Source organism: Drosophila montana, unplaced genomic scaffold (genome assembly GCF_035044405.1).
Source record: "Drosophila montana isolate Dmon_TW-CO22-7 unplaced genomic scaffold, ASM3504440v1 contig_2583_1, whole genome shotgun sequence".
Classification (NCBI taxonomy): domain Eukaryota; kingdom Metazoa; phylum Arthropoda; class Insecta; order Diptera; family Drosophilidae; genus Drosophila; species Drosophila montana.
Window position 1 is genome coordinate 458938 of NW_026997446.1, and position 20536 is coordinate 479473.

Consider the following 20536-nt stretch of genomic DNA (forward strand, 5'->3'; position numbering starts at 1 on the left):
GGAATACTCTTAAAAAAAATTTGACTTAAAAGTTCTAAGATTCATTTTCGAGCGATATTTCCAATAGTTTCCATATTATATATTAGACCGATTTAATAGGGCTTTGCTGATAGTTGCCAAGTTCGGATTGGATATCTTGAGAGTCAAAAAGTTATTTATGTATATAAAAACTCTTCCTTCGACCGATTCTTCCCAAGGCAGATATATAGTAGTATAGTAGTATAGTATATAGATTATATAGTAATCCATTCCTGATACGATTTTTCTTATATTCAAAAAACAGAGTAAAAACAATAAACGTCAAGTTTGGTCAACATACCCACATAAAACAAAACAATTTTTCATACAATAACTTAATTTTCGACCGATTGTTCCTAGGGCAGCTATATGATATAGTGGCCAAATTCGGCCAATTCCGACAAGTGTACTCCCAGCTACAGATGAACGCAACAAAATTTTTAATTTCATCAAGACAGTTTCAAAAGCTGAGTGTCAAAACAGTCGGGGCTGCTCTTGATACTGATCAAGAATATATATATTTTTATGGAATTAGAGTTCTGGTTTAGCATTACAATATCCAAGATCCCTCTGTTACATCCTAATTAAAGCTACTTTGGAACCTGCGGGAAGCAGGACTATTGCTAGGCATTCCAGAATTTCCAGGAATCGACTAAAAACTGTATGAAAAATGTTAAAACTCAAATATCTCGGATAAATAAGGAACGATTTTCGAATGCATTTTGGAAATATATATATATATCACGGAAATCGATTGACATTCAAAAACTTCCATTCTAAAATTTGACTAAATTTGATAAATATATCAAAGGGGTTACATTAAAAATTTTGATTAAATTGAGTCGTTTCTGAAATGAAATATTTTTTGATTTCTATATATTCCATAGTCTTACGAGTCCAAAATGACATATCTGTCCAGGATCGGACCTCTAAATTGAAACATTTTTAATTCCTTTATATTCTATAGACTCTTACGAGTCTAAAATGCCATATCTTTCCCAAGATCCGACTTCAATTAAGCGAGTTGTGTACACTTAAAGTTTTTCTAATTATTCGAATATGTCTCAATCTAATTGATTTATTTATTTTATCTATAAATAATTGTAATTTCCACTGCCTCTCCAATCCGTCCAGTCTGCAAGGTGTGCTCCAATCTCTGCTGATCCACTCGAGCCTAGGTCTTGGGCGCAAATCCGTCTAAGAAGTTGGCTGCCAGCTTATCATGAGGCGAGCTGCTCGGAGAATAAAAGGGGGATTGCATTTAAAAGACATTATTGCGTTTGCTTTTGTTTTATTTGTGGATTTGCTGCAAGGTGCGCTAATCGCCGGCTAAGCTGACCCGGAACCGAGCAAGTGGCTAAGCCAAAAATCAGCTAATTAGCTGACACTTTGTCTTCGGGGCCACTTAATTAGCCGCTGCTTGGATTTGCGTCCCGCACCTACAGTTGGTTGGCGGGGACAATTGCATTCCAGTTGCGTAACAGAAATGGGCGCCAATTAAAGTTGGACCCAACTGACTCCCAATTGGCGCCAGACAAAAGTTCGTGGCGCATATTCAAACTTTTTGTGTGTGTGTGTGATTTAATTCCATTAAAATTTGCGCGCAGCATGAAAAAAAACGCATTTACAAAAATAACAATTGCGCGAGAGAAACGAAAGAGAGAGGGAGAGAGAGAGAGAGAGGGAGAGAGTCAGTTGAGACCGTTGTCAGAATGAAAATATTTCCATTGCTAATACAATTTTGGCTCGTATTTTATACAGATTTCTCGTTTGCACTAATTAAATGTGTAAATTTTGCAACGTTTTTTAATTGAATGCGACAAAATGTCTACAAAAATTAAGCGAAACAAATTGCGTGGACAAAGTATTGTCCGATTCGGCTAGTAAAATTGTTGCAAATGTTAACAAAAGTTGACAACAATTTCGAAATGCTAAGCAAACATTTGGTGCGCAGGCAAGTGCAACTTATGCATTAGATTAGTTAGAATAGAATGTTATAAAAAAAAGAGAATAATATTCGACAGGTCAGACAATAAAGCAGGGTATACAAGCAAAAGTTCCTCCTACTATTCCTCCTTGTTCTCCAGCGCCGGCACCTCCCAGTACTGTTCGTCCTGGTGCTGCTCGTCCTTTTGCAGATTCCGAAAGCTGGTGTACTTTAAGACGGCACCTGTTTCGGTTACCAAAATTTAATTATACGCTCCTTGACGTTAACTAACTCGCTACGCACCTGTCAAAATGCCGCCGCCGATGGCTATGAGCAGGGTCAGGGCAATGCCGAAGAGTTGATAGCCCGCCTGTGTGCTGGCATTGCGTCCCAGGCCCTGCAACATGGTCGTGGATTAGCTTGTGTTTGTGTGAAAGTAAATAACAATTGCAGCTGGCGCCAACTTACGCCCATAATTTGGCTCGACGTGCTGTTGCTGCCGACCATGGCTGGGAAAATGTCCTGCAGCTCCGATTGATAGTCGTCCGCGGTGGCCAGCGAGGCGTAGATGGCCGAGGCGATGGCCGATATCAGCGCCGGCATGCCGTGCAAATTGTGTACGCCACACGTGTCATGTAGTCGCAGCTGGCTGGTCAACCACGGCTGCAATTTACAGAGTATAACATATTAGATTAGGGTATAACATATTAGATACATGCGTTCTATGAAAGTTCTACAAACAGATGTCTCCCAATCTCCCATAATTCATATACAAATTGCACTAGCAACAATTAGAGCTTTGTTCCTTTGTCATTTATCCCCAACATTCATAAGAATATTCACAAATTTGAAGCTTAATTATTAATTTGACTGAGAATGTGAAGTATGTTCTGCTAAAAGGACTTTTGGAATGCTAAGCAAAGTTCTTTAACCCCGCTGCTGCAATGCATGTCAAAGTTCAAAGGGAATCTACCATTTCTTTTTGTGCCCCGAACTGCTTAAAAGGGGTAGCTTGTTTTTGTGCTAATTTATGTAACAGACAGAGGACAGCAAGTCATAAATATAGGAGGAGGCAAAGACTTGACATAAGAAATATATATAATATCTTATGACAAAAGCATTACAATTATATTTAGAGGTCGTTGGATCTTTCCAGTTTCGGATTAGCATTAAATATTTTACAGCTTGGCTTTAAAGACATGCCGAAAATTATAAGACACAAGCATGTAGGTTAGTTTGGGTTCCATATATAAATAGGAGTATAATTGGAGAAGCTAATCAAGAACGCATTTCCCATGATGTGGGACAAAGGGAAAGCTGGCTAACATGCTTGCAACGGCAGCTTGGCCCGGCTTGGCCTGGCTTTAGGGTACCTACTAGTCGAGCATACCCCTACATGTTCACTTTGGCGTCTAATTAAACGTTATTAAAGTGCAAAATGTGCAACTGGACCGCGGCCGTTGGTCATTTATAAAAGTGTGTACATTTATTTACACACACACACACCTCCGCCGGAATGGCACAGCGCATACGGACGGACAGATGGGGGGAGGGGGATGCAGCCGAGGCCGGCGGGCAACAAACTTTACTCATTAGCGTCACACATTTTTGCTAGGCGCACTAATTAAAACGCAACAGACGACACCACGGTCCAGTTCCAGAGTGCAGCAGAGCCTAATGTTGGTTGCAGCCAGCTAGCTTCCCTTCCAGCTGCAGACTCCATTTTGAATAACGCCTCGTGTTTGCATGGATTACATGCATAGATAGTCCAGGTGTTCCTCCTCCCATTAGTGTGCAGCTTTCTCTCTGAATTCTTTTTTTTTTTTGGTGGGGCAGTTGAACTTACGGTTAAATAGCGATAGCCGAGCACCGAAACCGTGCCGGCGATAATGCCAATTAAGACTGCGCCGTGCGCGCCGAGCAGCAAGTTGCAAACGGTGCCAACGGCAACGCCGCCGGCGAGCGTCGAGTTCTGCACGTGCACCATATCCAATTTATTCTCATGGCTGACAAGTGCCGATACAACGAAGGTGGTCACTGCAAACGGAAGAGAGAGAGAGAGAGAGGGGGTTACAACAACATACAACAGAAAGGCGCACATCAACTCCACTCCAGTATTTCAAGTGTCCCAGTCCCAGTGAGGCTATGCCTGGTGTAGTTTTCATTGTTTTGGCCCCCAATTCATGCTGCATCTTGTTTAATTTTTGAGTAGTTTATAAGTGAGCATCCAATTTCAATTGAATGCAATGCAAACACATTTTCAACGACTTTTGCAATTTTGGCGTTTTCGATTATTCTGCTATGAGTACTTATTGGTTTTTGGCCACTGTCGATAGTTTTGCACGATCATCGATAGTTGTTTGGCAATAATAGTAGCGTGTGCTCTGGTCACACTGTTTCGCTCTCTCGCTAGCGAAAGAGCGGCTTAGCCGCCAAAATTATTGTTAATGGCGCGATTTATAGTGCGTGAGTGCTTTTAAATATTCAGTTCGCTAATTTATCTACGATTTCGGGCAAAATAGGGATTACATCGGTGTAAAGCTTTCTTACTGGACATCAGTAGAGGCCATTGCAGGCTGTGGTTGTGTAGTGCAAGCCGCAAAATATAATTAAAAGTGCGTAACGGCGAATGTGTATGTGTGTGTGTGTGTTTTTTTTGTGTATTTTTTTGTGTGTTCATTAATTGGATTAAAAGCAAAGTAAATAATGTCTAACTGCTGATGCCTTATGGGACAGTAATGAAATATGAGTTGATGGTAAGTTCTGATAAGATTGTTTTAAATATATAACTTATTAAAGCACAAGCCTCAAGAGGTATGGATATATATGTATGCATGCATGTACATATGTATGTATATATGTGGTACATACTGGAAGGTGTCTAATGGGAATGTGTGTCTGTTATTTTTTCGTATCCATTAATTGGATTAATAGAAGCACAAATATTATCTTATTGGGAAATGCATGTCTTATTGGCGAACGATGTTATGAGCATGTTGAGCATGGCTAGTTCAGATAAGAAACTTGAAGATTATCAACTTTTTAATGTGAATTTGTATATGTGTGTGAGTGTGAGGCTTATAAGCATTAATAAAATAACAAATATCGTCCAATAAGAAAATGGACTGGTAAACTTAAAAATTATGAGAATGCGGGCTAGTTCATATAAGATTGTTTAAGATTCGCAACTTTTTAATGTGCATATGTATATATGTGTGAGTGAATGTATGTAAATGCTTAAGAGCGTGAATGGGAAACAGAGTTGCCAACTCAGCTACTTTCTGATTAGCAGCCCTGCTTATTCCCAATATGTGTTTTCTTTAGTATTGGGTACGGCTATTTTTTGTAGCGACAGTTGGCAACAATGTTGCCTCAGCTTAGAGTTGGGAGTCTGTCGTGTTTTTTTTTCGTGACACGAATTGTTTGGGGCTTAATATTGAAATTTTCGAGCATCTCAGATTAGTTGACTGCGTTGCTTATCGTATTGCTGCGTGTTTCCCAACTTTTTTGTCGTCTTCTAAAAATACCTTAATGGGCGCCATCTCTAGCTGAGCTCCATTTGGTAACGACAGGATTCTCTCTTAAATCATCCAAGCGAAGCAAATGGGAATCACAGGCCACAATGCTCGATGCCACAACCGCAGTTCATAAACACAAAACTAATAAAAATGTAAACAAGGCAACGGACGAGTCCCCGTCCTCCTCTCCGTCCCTGTCCTCGTCTCCGTCTCCGTCCCTGTCCTCGTCCTCGTCCTGTGTCCGGCTGTCGTCCGGGCAACAACAGCAATGGGGCACACTTCAGTTTATTGGACTGGCAAACATAAATCTCCGCAAAAATAACACTAAATACTTAAAAATCTTCATTTTATGGCGAAACATATGTTGCAGCAATAATAATTTGCATAAATTAGTTAATACGGGACACCGCTCGGTTTCTGTGGCAACTGCAAATAAGCAAATCACAGCCGGAGCAGCAACAACAACAACAACAACGAGAACAACAACAACAATCCGAACCGCAACAATTTTAGAAACAGCTTTTGACATTGTCCAGGCGACACAGAATTACGAGTACTGCAAATTCTGGCTTAAAAATCAATTAAACAGTATTTTTACTGCCGGGTGGGGCGAAAAGCAAAGTTAAACCAGAGCCAAGTCGAGATTTCGGGGCGTCAGTTGTTTCTAACTTGTTGTTAAAGTCCATACCCCTTGAAAATGGACAACAATCGGGTATGTTGCAGCTGGGTTAAGGTATGTGACAGGCCGAAAGGCGACATTTGGCACTACGAAAGTTATATATATTCGGGGTCAGACGGATCGAAGACTTTAAGAACTGGAAATAACAATTTTTAGAGTATAAATCCTCATTTATAGAGCATGTGAAGCATACGCATTTCCAGGGTATTTTACTTTTTTAAGGGCATTAAAAATAGCCTCCAATCAGGGAAGAATATTGAATGTTACAGCAGCTCGAAGTTGTGTACAGGGTATGCCCTAGTTGAGCACTGTCGACTGTTGTAAAAAATACATATTTCCAGGGTATTTTACATTTTTTCAACATATTAAGATTTATCAACAGTTGGAAAGTAATTTATATATGTTACAGCAGCTCGAGGCTGTGTACAGGGTATGCCCTAGTCGAGCACTGTCGACTGTTGTAAAGCATACAGAAATCGAGGGTGTTTTACTTTTTTCAGGGTATTGCGAATTTTCGACAATAAGAGAAGAGAATAATATATGCTACAGCAGTTCATAGCTGTGTACAGGGTATGCCCTAGTCGAGCACTGTCGACTGTTGTACAGAAATCCAGGGTATTTTACTTATTTTCAAGGTATTCAGAATTTTCTACAATAAAGAGAAAAGAATATTATATGCTACAGCAGCTCGAATCTTTTTACAGGGTATGCCCTAGTCGAGCACTGTCGACTTGTGTTGTTGTTGCCTGCATATTTAACAATTTAAATTAACGCCAATGGTGTCACTTGTGACTATAAAATGTGTTTTGCCCAATGCGGGCGACGGCGACACAAACTGACCAGGACTCGGACTAGGACCAGGACTTGGCCGGGGACGGAGGGAGGGAGGAGGGGTCCAGAACAGGGCGGGGCGGGGCCCAGGCTCGTTTTGAAGTTGGTGTGAAAACAACAACTGGGGCGTATTTTGCTGTTGGCGCCGCATTTGAACACCAAATGGCGTCGTCTGCTGTGCATGTCGCAGCGCCCGCATACACACACACACGCACACACACACACACACACACAGACACACACACACACACGCCTCTAATTTCAGCATTGAACTGAATGCCCAGCTTTAGTTTAATTAAGGCAACAACTAGCGAGCCAAGCAACCAGCCAGCCACTGAACGGTGGGATACGGCCCAAAGCGATATGCCAGGGTCCACGTTGACTCAACTAATCGCACATCCTTCCGCATAAAATGTCCTGCTTGCCACGCTCATAGACACTTTTTACAACATTACAATGGGGTACATAGAATACTGTATGCTCTTTGTCTTAATCAATTGTGATTTTTGACTTGTTCTTGGAAGTGAAATTACTGCGTGATTCTTTTGATCAATGGACATTATTATTCAGTATATTGAACATGAAATAAATAAACAAGTTTTTGGTAAATAATTGTGTATGAAAAACTGAGTTTCATATGGAAAATCAGTGAACAGGAGAAGGCGGAGTATTTCTTCGAACTGTGAACTGAATTATAAAACATTTTAGTTTAGCCTAAAAACCAAACGCATCTAAAACTGAACAGAAATATATTTCTTTCAAAAAAACCTGCCTTTCAATTAGAAAGCTTTTTGGGGTAGATTTCTTGATCTTTGTTAGCTAATTTTCAACTGAATTATTTAATTTCAACTTAGGCTAAATTGAACGGAAAAGTTCTAATCAAACGAACATTTTTATGTGGAAAACTAAGCACACAAGCCGCTCGCTTGGGGGAGGTCTTAAAAGTGCCTCGACCTGCCGACAGCTTTTCCAAGCCTTAAAAGAGTATTACAAGTGCGTTCTGTCTGGTTCTCAGTTTTCCTTTAACTTGTGCTCATATGGTCTATTGCGCTGTTTAGGTGTCGCCTCCGTGTTGCTGTAACGTGAGGGCTTTAGTGTCCATGGCAAGGATCTGGCCACAGACGCCCCAGTGTCGCCGCCAGAGAGAGTGAGCCGCAATTTCAGACCAGAGTCCCAGCTCGGCTTATCTCAGCTGCTGTTGCTCCACTTGCTGTTGTTGTTGTTGTTGTTGTTGTTGTAGTCATTGCCGGTCGCCCTTTGTATACATTTAATTTGTGTTTTGTTATTTACATTAACCAAGGCAACGGCCAGAGCAGAGACTGCCCACCAACCAAACCCCCAAACCCAACCCTGGACTTTGGCTCTCGGGTTGTTTTTGCTTTTAGCACATTTTCTATATGTTGTGTAGGACATGGCCATAGTTGACCCACACACATACACCCACAGGGATAAACACAGGGAGCTAAATGCTGGACAGAGGCTCCTGCCCTTCGGGCCGTTTTTATGTGCGCTACGTGCTCAAAATAAATTTTCAAATGTGTTAACGAAACTATTTGACATTTAATTAGTTTGTGAGTTGCATGCATAAAGATTTGAAGAACGTAGCTCGGGACCTTTTCAATTTTAGCGGCTGCCGCCTTAGTTAATAGCTGCGCCAACATTATAATTAACGCGGCCCACGAATATATATATGCAGAACTAGAAGACAGTAGGCCGTTACTTGAGCCAGCTAATTGCTGACTGGGAATCGCAGTCGCACGTGACTCACCTGTTGCCGCGGCTAATGCGAGAAACGTGTTCAAAATGGCGCGCTCGCCGCCGGAGCCCGAGGCCAGCACCGAATTGAAGCTGGGCCAGTATACCCAGAGGAAGGTGGTGCCGATCATAGCGAATATATCGGATGCATAGTTGGCACCCTCGTGCTTGCCGGCCTCGTTCTGGTCACTCGATGGGCGCAGCATCAGGGCCACGGCCAGGCCAAAGTAGGCGCCAAATGCGTGCACCGTAATGGAGCCTCCACAGTCGCAGATCTGTCGAGTAAATGCAAATAATTAAAGCGCTGATAAGGGCTCTATTTATACTCTATTCATACTCTAGCAGAGGGTCTTTTAGTTTTGTAACGACTTATGTAACCTTTGGAAGAAGACGCATGCGATATTTTTCGACAATCCTGGCTGGATCTATCGAAACTCGATATAACATATTTTCAAATAATCCCATCGAGTGGAATTTTATTTTAAAAAATCTTTCTTCATTTGAGACGTGTTTCACATTTTGTGAGAAATTTACCTCCGAATGAGAAAAGTATGAAGAAAAGGTCAAAGTTTGTAGGCGCAAAGTTTTCTTTCAATTAACTTTATTTTATTAGAGTTAATTTCAAAACTGAATTTTGGGCATTTTGTGAATCCCATTTTAAGAGATCTTTGTAGAGCTTCATTTGAGACGTGTTTCACATTTTGCGACAAAATTTACCTCCGAATGAGAAAGGTTCGAAGTTTGAAATTTGAAGAAAAGGTCAATGTTTGTAGGGGCGAAGTTTTCTTTAAATTAACTTCGTTTTATTAGAGGAAATACCAAAACTGAATTTTCTGGAAAATAAATGAAATTTCATGATAAATATATTGTCTATTAATGGAATTAATATCCTCACATCTAGTGGGAAAGTCATCAGGGCGAATCATTTTCAGGATTGTTAACGCATTTTCAAGTTTATTTTCAGTTTTGATAATGAATGAAAAATGGTATATTATTTATCTGATATGTTGTTTGACTTGGAGCTTATTTATTTATATATTTTTTTTAAATATTTCACTTTTTATTTTGCACTGGAATGGATCAGTACCTTCTGATCTCTAGCAAGCGAAGAAGTGTACTGTAGTGTAGTGTATATCTTGTAGCCTTTGGAGGCGCATCTCTCTCTGACTTGGACATTAATGTAGCATGACTGAATGGGAAATCTGTAAAATCTGACTACGTTCTCGATTAGTATAAATAGTGGAATAGTAGTAGCCAGACGGTCTACTTTATCGCATAGCTATATCCCATCAAACTTACATAGGAACAATCGGTTAGAGATTAACTAACTGCCTACCTACGAATAACCTTTGAGTTATTCAATAAAGCCCAACAAAACTCACCAATTTAGAGCTTCATCAAGCTTCTATAGTCTTTAAATTACGCTATGCCCTTTCAGTTTTTATATTAATACATTGCTGTTTATTCAATTGATACATTTATGTCTTATTGAACGTGGATAAGTTTTCCTATTACACTAAACGTCCTAACCCGACCTCCTAATGCCCTAATGCTCCTCTTATCACGGTCTATTGCTTGAAATGTGTTTTGTCAGCCGCTACAGGCTCTAGACGATATCTCCATCCGTCAGAGTTACCAGCCCTATATATCCATAATCATAATATAATCTAAATCGAAGAGAATTGTTCAGATTGCAACTGCAAGTGTATTTGATATTCGGCAAACCGAAGAGAACTGCTCTGTCTCTAATCTCGTTTCACTTACGCTGAGCACATTTAGGGCCAGATATTCGTTGGCCGCAAACAGGGCCACCTCAAAGATGGACATGCACAGCAGCTGAATGGGCGTGGTCCGGCCCAGAAGTGCGCCCATGCTGATTAGCGGCACGGCGGCGGCAATGTCCGCATCGATGATGCTCTCCAGCGAAAGGCTGCAATGAAAGACGAGCGTCAATACGGCAAATGGAATGTAAAGCAAATAGCTAAAAGTGTGTTTTATTTATTTTATTTTTTATTCACAAGACCTTGCCCCCTGGCCGTGTTTGCTGTGGCACTTAGTCGGAGTACGTCCGCCTGGCCCGACTCAAGTTAAAGTAATTGCATGAATTCATTATATCTTGGGTATATATTTTTCTCTTAATTTCTTTAACTTATTGTTTGGCGGGGGAAGCAACCCACACGAATGCAATTAATTAATGGGCAATTACTTAGATTAGAGTTGCAAACTCACCTGATCTTGCCGCCTTCCATGTGCAGGAAACCCTTCATCAGGACGGACCATTGCACGACCAGGGCGGACATGAACAGCGTATAGCCCGTGGCGCTGTAGCCGTATTTGCGCAGAAAGGTCATCAGAAAGCCAAAGCCAATGAATATCATGACCTGAACATCCTGAAATTCTGTAAAGAGCAAAGGTTTTCCGGTGGGTCGATTAGTGAGACGAGACGGCACGGCACGCCTTGGCACGCTTATTAATTGAGTCAAGTCGTTTCAATTAGTTGCCCAATTGTCTGCTGCCAAAAGTCAATTGCATTGAGATTGATGTCACCGGGCCCGGCGGAGTCGCAGCCAGAGCACGGCGCAAGCCCGAACACGGACACGGACACGTTAGCCGATCGTGTGCATGTGTGCGGGTGTGTGTGTGTGTGCGGGTGCAATTAGTGTGAAATACGTTTTAATTTATTTATTATGAATTGCAACAAGTTGTTTACAGACGCATTTGCATAAATTGAAATTAATGACTTTAATTATTCATTTGTGTGTGTGTGCGGCTTCTCGTTCAATTTCTGGCTGGCAAAAGTAATTAATGCAATTGCTGCCGCGGCACTTTAAGGAGACTATGCGAATCGAAAAATAGCTTTATTTATTTATGAAATGCCAGCACTTGCCAAATGCATGCCACTCACAACTTATTCGCCAACATATTTGTGTGAGATCTTTGGCATGGGTTATGGGCATCTGACAGACCCAAAGCTATTTTAATATGTAGGCTTAACTGAAGCTGGGGCCTTGCTCTTTCTTTTAGTTGTAATTAATTTTTAAATATTATATTAAGCAAGCATTGCAAATTATTTTTTATGCTACCTACGCCCAGGGAGTAGTAGGTGATTTTGACAAAGTACGAACTGACGAATGTCGGAACATGGGTCGAAAGTCATTTCAGATATTCAGAGGGAAGAGCTGAACATTTTGGAGGATGATACGCGTAGGCTTTGCCTTAAGAGAGGAGAAATTGCAGAGCACATTCTGGGAAGACTCTCTCAGCTTGGGGTCAAGTTCTTTAAGCTTACTCTCTCTCATGAGATCTTTTTATTCGGCGAAAATCAGTGCACCTTTGCTTATGATGGGACAGCACAAAGGGCTATATCCATTCTATATCGATTCCAGCGAAAAATGAAACATATTAGAATGCTTAAAAAAAAGATAATTTTTTACAAGGCAAAATGCATCCAAGTGTTCGCATATTACCTAAATTTGCAAAACGTCAAAGTTTGTAGGAAAATATCAACAGCTACGTGGCTTAGATGTCTGAGCATCGGACTATTGAGAGGTTGCTGGTTCTAATTGTAAAGAAATTGTAGATTTTTATATAAATGTGCTTTGCGGACGCCAGCGTGGCTCAGACATCTGTCTGAGCATCGGTCAAAGAATTGAGAGGTTGCTGGTTCTAATTGTAAAGCAATTGTAGGTTTCCTATATTTGTTCACTTAGTTTGTTATGCATTTATTTATTTATTTATCTATTTATGGTTGATAAAAACGAGTGTCTCCCCAATTATTTAATACATAAAATTATGAAAATTAAATGCAAAATCTTGATGGAAGTTTCATTTGCCCGTCTGCCCAGCCTGTTCCCTTTTCACAGCTAATTTTGTCAGTTACGTTATTAGAGCCTACAGCTAAGAAAGAAGCTGTTAGTAGAGAAAATATTTACAAGCCAAAAAGTAAACTAACATATTTATATGAAAACCATATTTTTATTCACGTGTTGTGAATTTGAGCTGTGTTATGTGCTTCCCTAAAAAAAAGCGTGAAAAACACAAACAATTTTCATACAACTTCCATTTTTAAAAAAATTCATTTGATCGCGTCTCTTGTTAATTCTCTTAATAACAATAATATATCATATGAGGATTTTTGTTTCTTTTTTGTTTGGTGACAGCGAGCTTCTACCTTCTAGTGCTCATAAATTCTTGGCGTTACATTTTTCTTTTAATAGTTATCTGGCTGTGCGCCCATTTAGTTGGTTGTGTCTCTCTCGGAAATTGTCCATAAAAGCTTATCAGCTATAGATGTCACGCAATCGCATCAAGACAAGTGGCGTTGATATTGTTGCCCCCATTGACTGACAGCTCCCCCGGACCGGACCGGACCGGACCGGACCGAAAGTAAAGTGCGGATAAAATGCCAATCTTGCTGACAAGTCAACATTAAGTCACCAGGCTCAGTCATTAGCGGTCACTCGTTCCGTTTGTCCCCCTTTTCTGAGTCGGCCGCTTGTCAATTAGCTGTTGATTATAAACTAACTATTTATGTGTTGTATCAGCTGGAAATTGTATATAGGGCATGGCGAGGCACATGGAGCATATTCTTGGTCAAGTTCAAATAAAGTTTCTTTCTCTAAAATTGCCTCTTGGTATATACAAAAGTTTGTGTGTCACACGAACACATGGAGCATATAGATTTTTGATCGAGTTCAAATAAAGTTTCTTCCTAAAAAATTGCCTCTTGGTATATACAAGACTTGAAGGTCACACGAACACATGGAGCTTATATATTCTTGGTCAAAATCAAATAAAGTTTCTTCCTCAAAAATTGACTTTTTGCTTTACTCTATACAAACATTTGACTGTCATCTTTAAGTACTGCAATCGGACGACAGGAGAAAGGTTTTCCTTCAGAGCTGTCTATAGGGTATCTGCTAGTCAAATACTCTCCCTTAAATCACACTCACTTGTGTTTTCAACGCGCTTAGTCACATTATGAACAAACTTTAACGTGTTGCGTCTAAACAATGAGTTGGCGATGACAACAGGCGGTAACAGGTGCAACCGGAGCACAATAGAAACAAATGGAAATTGCGATGATAGCTACTCACGCGGATATTTTGAAACGTGTTCGTTTGCTGATCCGGCGTCTTCAGCGCCGAGCTGCGACGGCATGGCGGACTTTTCGTAACGCACGAAAAGCCAGAATAGCAACAGGAAAACTATTTGCACAATCAACAGGACAACGTAGCCCGACACTTTTGCAGCCGGCGTATGCATGTCGCAGTTCGTAAAACGTAAAGGAAAAAAAAACACGAAAAAAAGTGTACAATAACCCGCAGCGGATGCCGTTGGAGTCGTTGTCGATTGGAGTTGTGCTGGTTCAAATCCGCGTCGTAGCCGTTGCAGCACGCGTGTGGATACGCTGGGGAATTAGCAGCAGACAGGAAGTCTCTCTCCCTCCCTCTCTCTCTCTCTCTCTCTCTCTCTCTCTCTCTCTCTCTATCTCTCTGTTTCTCTGCCACAAATATTTTTGCGCTGTTTAGTTTTCGCACAGCCAAACGCGAGGGACTGGAGGAGGCGGCGGAGGAGGCAGCACGTTCTTTACATGGACGATCTGCTGCCGCTGAGCGCAAAGCGTGTACTGATGCCCAGCGCTTGGTGCGAGCCTCGCAAGTAGAGTTGGCTGTCCGTTTCCGTTCGAGGCAGCGCTGCTTTTGCGCTCGACGGGGCGTATGTGCGATATATCCACGGCGATTTATTCGCATGATATAACTATTTGATTTCATTTGCCGCCGCTTCAGCCTCAGCTACAGCTACTGCTACTGCTACGGTTGCCTCCATTTCTGCACTCGCTGAATTATTTAGCGCAAAGCTCCCCCTCCCCGCTCAAAACCAACCCCCTGGCCACAAAATTTACATTGTACGTTCGCGTAGCTTCTAATTTATTTAAATTGTTTTGTTTTAGTTGCATTCTAATTTCAATTTGAAATCGTTGCGTGGTTGCCTTTAAATGAAAAAGTGGTCATGTCTTTGCGGTGTTGGCACACTGCGAGAAAAATATAGAGAATTCTCTTCCCAAATCAAGTTCGAACTTTGTCAAAAGTAAGTCCAGTTCGTCTTTACTTGGGCTGAGCATGAAATTTAAATGCCAAGTCCATTCTCATAGAGTTCTCTGAGAGTATCTAAAGAAGAGAACAATCTCATCTACTGAATTAATATTCTTAGCTGCTTTTATCTTATCTTCAGATTCTCGTCTTATATGGCAAACAATTTTGTCTTATCTTCGAGTTCATGCTGTTTTTTGGTCTTCTGCAAAGCACTTTATCTTTCTTATTATTACCCACGAAGTGAGGCATTTTATGGCACTTAAAAACAAATTAGTTTCAGTTAATTAAAATATTCTTATATCATAAGAAGGGTATGATGCTTTTGGGGCTAATGATGTAACAAGCAGACTGAAGCATTTCTCTGAACCCATAAAGCATATTTAATCTGGATCAGGGGGATCTACCCATGTTGTACTACCGTCAGTTCTTTTCTGAGACCAAAGCAGTTTTGTTAAATTTTGCATCTCGATCTCAATCAAGTTTTTCTCTTAGTGTATTAATTCGTCAGGCATGCGTGCAACTTGCAACTGCTTAAAGTTTGATATTATGATTGCCGTGGCCCAAGGAAAATTTCGCTGCCTTTTGCCGGAATCGACAAAGAGACTCAGCTGAGCACTTGCTGTGGTTAGATCTAATCGCATTGTTGTCTTTGGCTGCTCGCCACAAGGCAATTAGCAGGCTGTCAGCAACAATTGCCCATAAAGTGCTTTAACTACGGCGCACAACTGGAGCAGCTGATCGGCCATTGATGATGAGAATGCTCCACAGACGGCGGGCCCCCTCGCCAAGCTGACCAGCCCAGCCCAGGCCAGCCGTGCCCCATCCCCGAAACAACAATTGTCATTAACAGTTTTTAGTAGTTTAGTGCGAAATTAATGGGCACAATACAGCCCGACCGAGTCACACATCTATGCGAAAGAGCCGCGAACTCAAATTGGGTTTCGGGCATAAATATAAAACCTAATGTGTGAATGGGCTACAGTTGGCCTTACGAAAAGATATCGTATAATAAATATTTTATGAAGTTTATAAATGAGATAAGCTAACATAAAGTTTATATAGTTTAGCAAAAAGAATATTACATTGGACTAGAGCAGAAGCATAAATATCGGATCAATTGGCCGAGATTAAAGCCCGAGTGGTATTAATAATCCCTTCCTTTTATAGTCATCTATCTATATCGGAGTGTGTTATCAGAGATAGTTTTATACCCTGAACCCATTGAAAATGGGTAAAGAGGGTATAATGTATTTGTGCAAATATATGCAACAGGCAGAAGGAAGGAAGCATCTCCGACCCTATAAAGTATATATATTCTTGATCAGCATCAACAGCCGAGTCGATCTAGCCATGTCCGTCTGTCTGTCCGTCCGTCCGTATGAACGCAAGGATCTCAGAACCTATAAGAGCTGAAATTTTATCTGAAGGTCCTCCTAGTGCTCGCGCATATCGAGTTTGTTTCCGGTATTCGATAACTTGCCCCGTTTCCAAGTAATCGATAAAAATCGATATCGAAATCCTGTTTTTTGAGCAATTTCGGCAAATAATAAGAGCTAAAATCACCAAACTTGACATGTAGCTTCTATAATAGTATACATATATCAAATATCTTTAATTTTATACCTATCGCCGGTTGGAGGAAGAGGGTTCAGGGTATTCCCTAGTCGGGAGCTCCCGAATAGAACCTCTGACTTGTTTCATACAAAGTTTGATCACATTTTCTCACTTGCAAGTCGAATTTTCTAGGCACCATTTAAGTGCCATTTTTTTTGTACATATAGAATATTTAATTAGATTTCTTTATTATTATTCTATTGCATCCATGGCCTTCGGCTAAAACAATAACCCATCCATATACTCTAGCTTGGGACTCCCAACCGAAACCGGAGCCTTTTTGTTAATTTCTCATATTTGCTTTTCATTATTTCTATCTTTATCATCTCTGCGAACTGCTCTCTAATATATTAATAGCACTTATATAATGGACTAATGATAAAAATCAACAACATTTAACTAATTACCAAAGAAAATAGTATAAAAATTAAAAAGTGCGCGCTAAAACAGAAATAAACTCAAACAAAATAACTTGTCGCAAGCCAAAAAGGGGGAAGAAGCTTTTTGTGTGGGGCTGCTGCTGGGGCGTATGATTGATATTTATTTTTTCAACAAACACAAGCACCTGTGCTAAAAATTGAAATTCTCATGGCAGGGCAACAATAATAAATAAAAAAAAATAAAGCAAAGCAAAGCAAATCGAGAAACCGACATAAGAAAATGTGTGAAGTTGGCGCAAAAACCGCAAATGTTGCCAGGCACGCGCTGGTAAACGCTCTCGGATCTGTGAAACCGAGCAAAAAAAAACCCTAAAAAAAGAAAAGCAAAGGCAAAGCAGGGTAGTTGGTAGAGAAGTGGGACTTGGTGTACTATATCAGAGCCATTTGGTTCTACGTTTTGTCTGTGTGTGTGTGTGTGTATTGCTCCGGCTGCCTACGCTACATACTTGGGCAAAAATTTGCATCCGCAATCACTTTAAATGTTTCCGTTTGAATACGCAAATAAATCGAAAAGGATTTCCAATGAATGCTTATGAGTGTGCGCGTGCCCCCCTCATCCCTCCTCACCACAACTCTGGCACCTGCCCCTCGCTTGAAACCCTTGTTAATGTTGTTGTTTACAACAAGTGTACATGGCTAAATCCGTGCCAAAGCACACCAACAACAACAGCAACAAAAATTGATAACATTGTAAAACGGCTGCCAAACTGTCAGCTGCTGCTCTGCTCCAAGATGCAGCCCCCCGTCGCAGCCCCCCTCTAGCTCCATCTCCATCCACATCTTCATGCGGCTTGTGGTCAGTCTGGGGCTAACAAAAATATATGTATATACTTGGGGGCTTATGCTGAGCCATAAATAAATATGAGCGAGTCTTTCCTGACATTGCAACGGGGGCCAGCAGCAATGTTGACGATATGTTGATAAACTTTAACACTACCGGCTCAGAGACACACACACTCACAAACACACACACAGCCTGGCAGAGACATACAAAGGGTATTGCGAGTTGCCATGCCTCACGTAAATCGACATACATATACATATTTAACTTCATTTTTCTACACTTGCTGAGGCTAATAAATTGTTAAATGTGTAACGTATATAAGAAAAGAGCTTGGATATCATTATCTATATATTTTTTTGAGATCTGACTACTTTCTCACCATATAAAGTGTTCGGCAGAACTCTTCTCTCCAAAATCAGAAGTTTGCTCTGTCGAGTTTTCTTACCAAAGAACCAACTCGAGCTGAGGATTTCTTTGCCAATCTTTCTGGTTCCGAAGAGAACGGAATGTAGTCTACAATGGATCCATATTGGTCTTACTGAGTCGAGAGTAAACGGCCTTCGCCTCATGTGTTAATCAAACCTGAGCTAGGATCAGTTTTTAAAGTCTATTATGCTGAAACTTTCAATACTCGTATTACAAAATCCTCCCGAATGATCTGATGTACCATATAGATTGTTTAATCATGATTGGAACAGAATTTTATATCAAAAACCTTTGTTTTCAAGATATCCAAAAGTTTCTGAACCTTGCATTCACTTGTATAAAAAGATTCTCTCATAAAGGACTGCCTGATCAACGCGCATTTTACTGGGTCAAGTGTATGAGCGCCGGACTAACGAAAAGAAAGTCGCCGATTCGAATCCAATAGCACATATGTCACATATTGGAGAAAAATTCGTATATAGTAAAAAGAAATGTTAGAAGTATCAAGCGTTATGCAAGCACTTGTCCGTGAAAGCGATTGTAAAAACACGTTTGGCTATTTTTTAAAACGCGCTGCAGCTCTTACCATAGCACAGCAGCATCCGTCTATAGCAAGAGCAACAAGAAGAGGAGCATCAGAGCCAAACATCGTCGCCGATGTGCAGGGCCAAGTCTTTTGTGTGGCTTTGTTATGCCGACCCAAAGTATCCTTCAGGCTCTCGCTGCCTGACTGGCTTTGCTGGCATTTGTATCGCCGGCTCTTTGCCCTCTTTTGGGGCGGGGGCTTTTTGGGAACTTGGCTCCGTTACACAAATTTCGACTGGCCCCCAGACTCTGCCCCAGCGCCTGCCCCACTGCCTGCCTGCATGTGTGTGTGGTGTAGCCTGCTATTGTGGCTGCTTCTGCTGCTGCTGCTGATGCTGCTTCTGCGGGTGGTTGCGCCTAAACGATTTGCTTTTTGTCTGTTTTGTGTCAATTTGAAATCCGCTTTGGTTATGCGGCTGCAGCGGCAGCTCTACCAGCCACGCCCCTTTCGGGCCCCCTTATCCCTTGGATGCCTCGACGATGTCGTGTTGCCATAGCAAAGCTTTGTTGGCATTTACAGCTACTTGGCTGCCATGGCAGCGCATACTCTACTCCAGCTTCAGCTTCAGCTTCAGCTGTAGCTCAAGTGCCGCTCGGGGATTTATCAATTGCGTTTATAACAAATTTCGATTTGTCAGCGCAAAGCGGGCAACTTGCGTTCGTTTACAGCCAAGTGCCGTCGAGTGCCCGCCGCAAGTGGCATCAGTATCGGGCGATGTTCCTCCCACGGATCAGTGTTGCCCACCAAAGCTGTACCAGATGCAGCAAAAATGCTTAGCAACAATCTATGTATAGAAAAGAGTTTGTACTGACTGACTGGTGATCAACGCAAACTAGGGAGTAGGTCGCTGGTTCAAATCTAGCAGCAAGTTTCTTATATGTTTACTTAAATTGATAATAATAATGATTAGGCGTATGGAGGCTCAAGAGAAGATCGTTTAAGCAATTCCTCCAACTACGACAGAGGAGACAACTTACGTGACGATGCAGTCTTATTCAAAAAAAAAACCTTAACAAAAAAAACTTTTGACCACGATAAAGCCTGAGGACCCAACCAATCTTGGCGAAACATAACCTCAGCCAACTTTGTTGTTATAAAAATGTATGCTATTTTTGATCCAATACAATAATAATTTAAAAAAAATATAAAAAAAAGTATGGTACATTTTTGAGCAGCTTTTTAGTTGTCTGTAGCTGCCGAGAATTGTCCAAGCGATGCCGGGTAATTTATTTTACCATTAAATATAAAGGCTAGAATATGATCTTAATAAACTTACATCAATATATATGGTAATTCGTTGGTCCGGACTGATGTAAAGATTGACTGACAGATTGATGTAGATTGTATGCAATTTGATTGGTTTTTCATTTAAACTAATTTTTAAAGATCTACAGTAAATATTCGTGAATAATTGCTTAAACGATTTTGGGTGGAAATAGTTCAGAGATTCAAGAAACTGCGCTAGCCCGTGGAAAACCAGGCTTAACTTCTTTTTGCTTGGCAAAATAAATGCATTTATATTTATTAGCTCACCCAGCTTGAAAAAAACATTCAGCTATAAGCTAGCTGATGTGTCATCTCTGATTTGTGGCTATCATATACAGTGGCGCTCAAAAGTCTGCCACGAATTGCGCCAAACTTGAAGGCAATTTTACTGGCATCCGCAACTTATGCCACGGCCTAAGCCAGAGCAAGTCGAGCGAAGACCAGTTTCAGTTGACAACAAAAAGCACCTCAATTAATAGTTAAGACAACTTTCAATCGGTCGCTTAGAGACGATACACATATACGTATATATATATATAGATTAGAAGACAAACTGGATCACAAATCGGTGCCGTTAAATAGCATCAATAAAAATAT

General features: G+C 40.9%; 1 protein-coding gene across 1 annotated transcript; it reads right to left on the reverse strand.

Moving 5' to 3' along the window:
* Positions 1-1767: 1767 nt before the first annotated feature.
* Positions 1768-14367, reverse strand: Rh50. The gene is made up of 8 exons (XM_064683272.1): positions 13825-14367; positions 10958-11126; positions 10493-10658; positions 8742-9003; positions 3792-3982; positions 2414-2608; positions 2249-2342; positions 1768-2188 (listed from the first exon to the last, which is right to left on the reverse strand). Exons 1-8 carry the CDS (start codon positions 13991-13993, stop codon positions 2085-2087), a joined length of 1350 nt encoding a protein of 449 aa, XP_064539342.1. The 5' UTR covers positions 13994-14367; the 3' UTR covers positions 1768-2084.
* Between the last annotated feature and the right edge of the window lie 6169 nt (positions 14368-20536).

What these genes read in the sequence shown, in the direction of transcription:
- Rh50 (XM_064683272.1), bottom strand. Translation starts at nt 13,993, where the DNA reads ATGCATACGCCGGCTGCAAAAGTGTCGGGCTACGTTGTCCTGTTGATT. An exon ending in CGTCGAGCCAAATTATGGGC is followed by an intron (nt 2,343 to 2,413) that starts GTAAGTTGGCGC and finishes ACCATGTTGCAG; the next exon opens with GGCCTGGGACGCAATGCCAG. An exon ending in CGGCGGCGGCATTTTGACAG is followed by an intron (nt 2,189 to 2,248) that starts GTGCGTAGCGAG and finishes TAACCGAAACAG; the next exon opens with GTGCCGTCTTAAAGTACACC.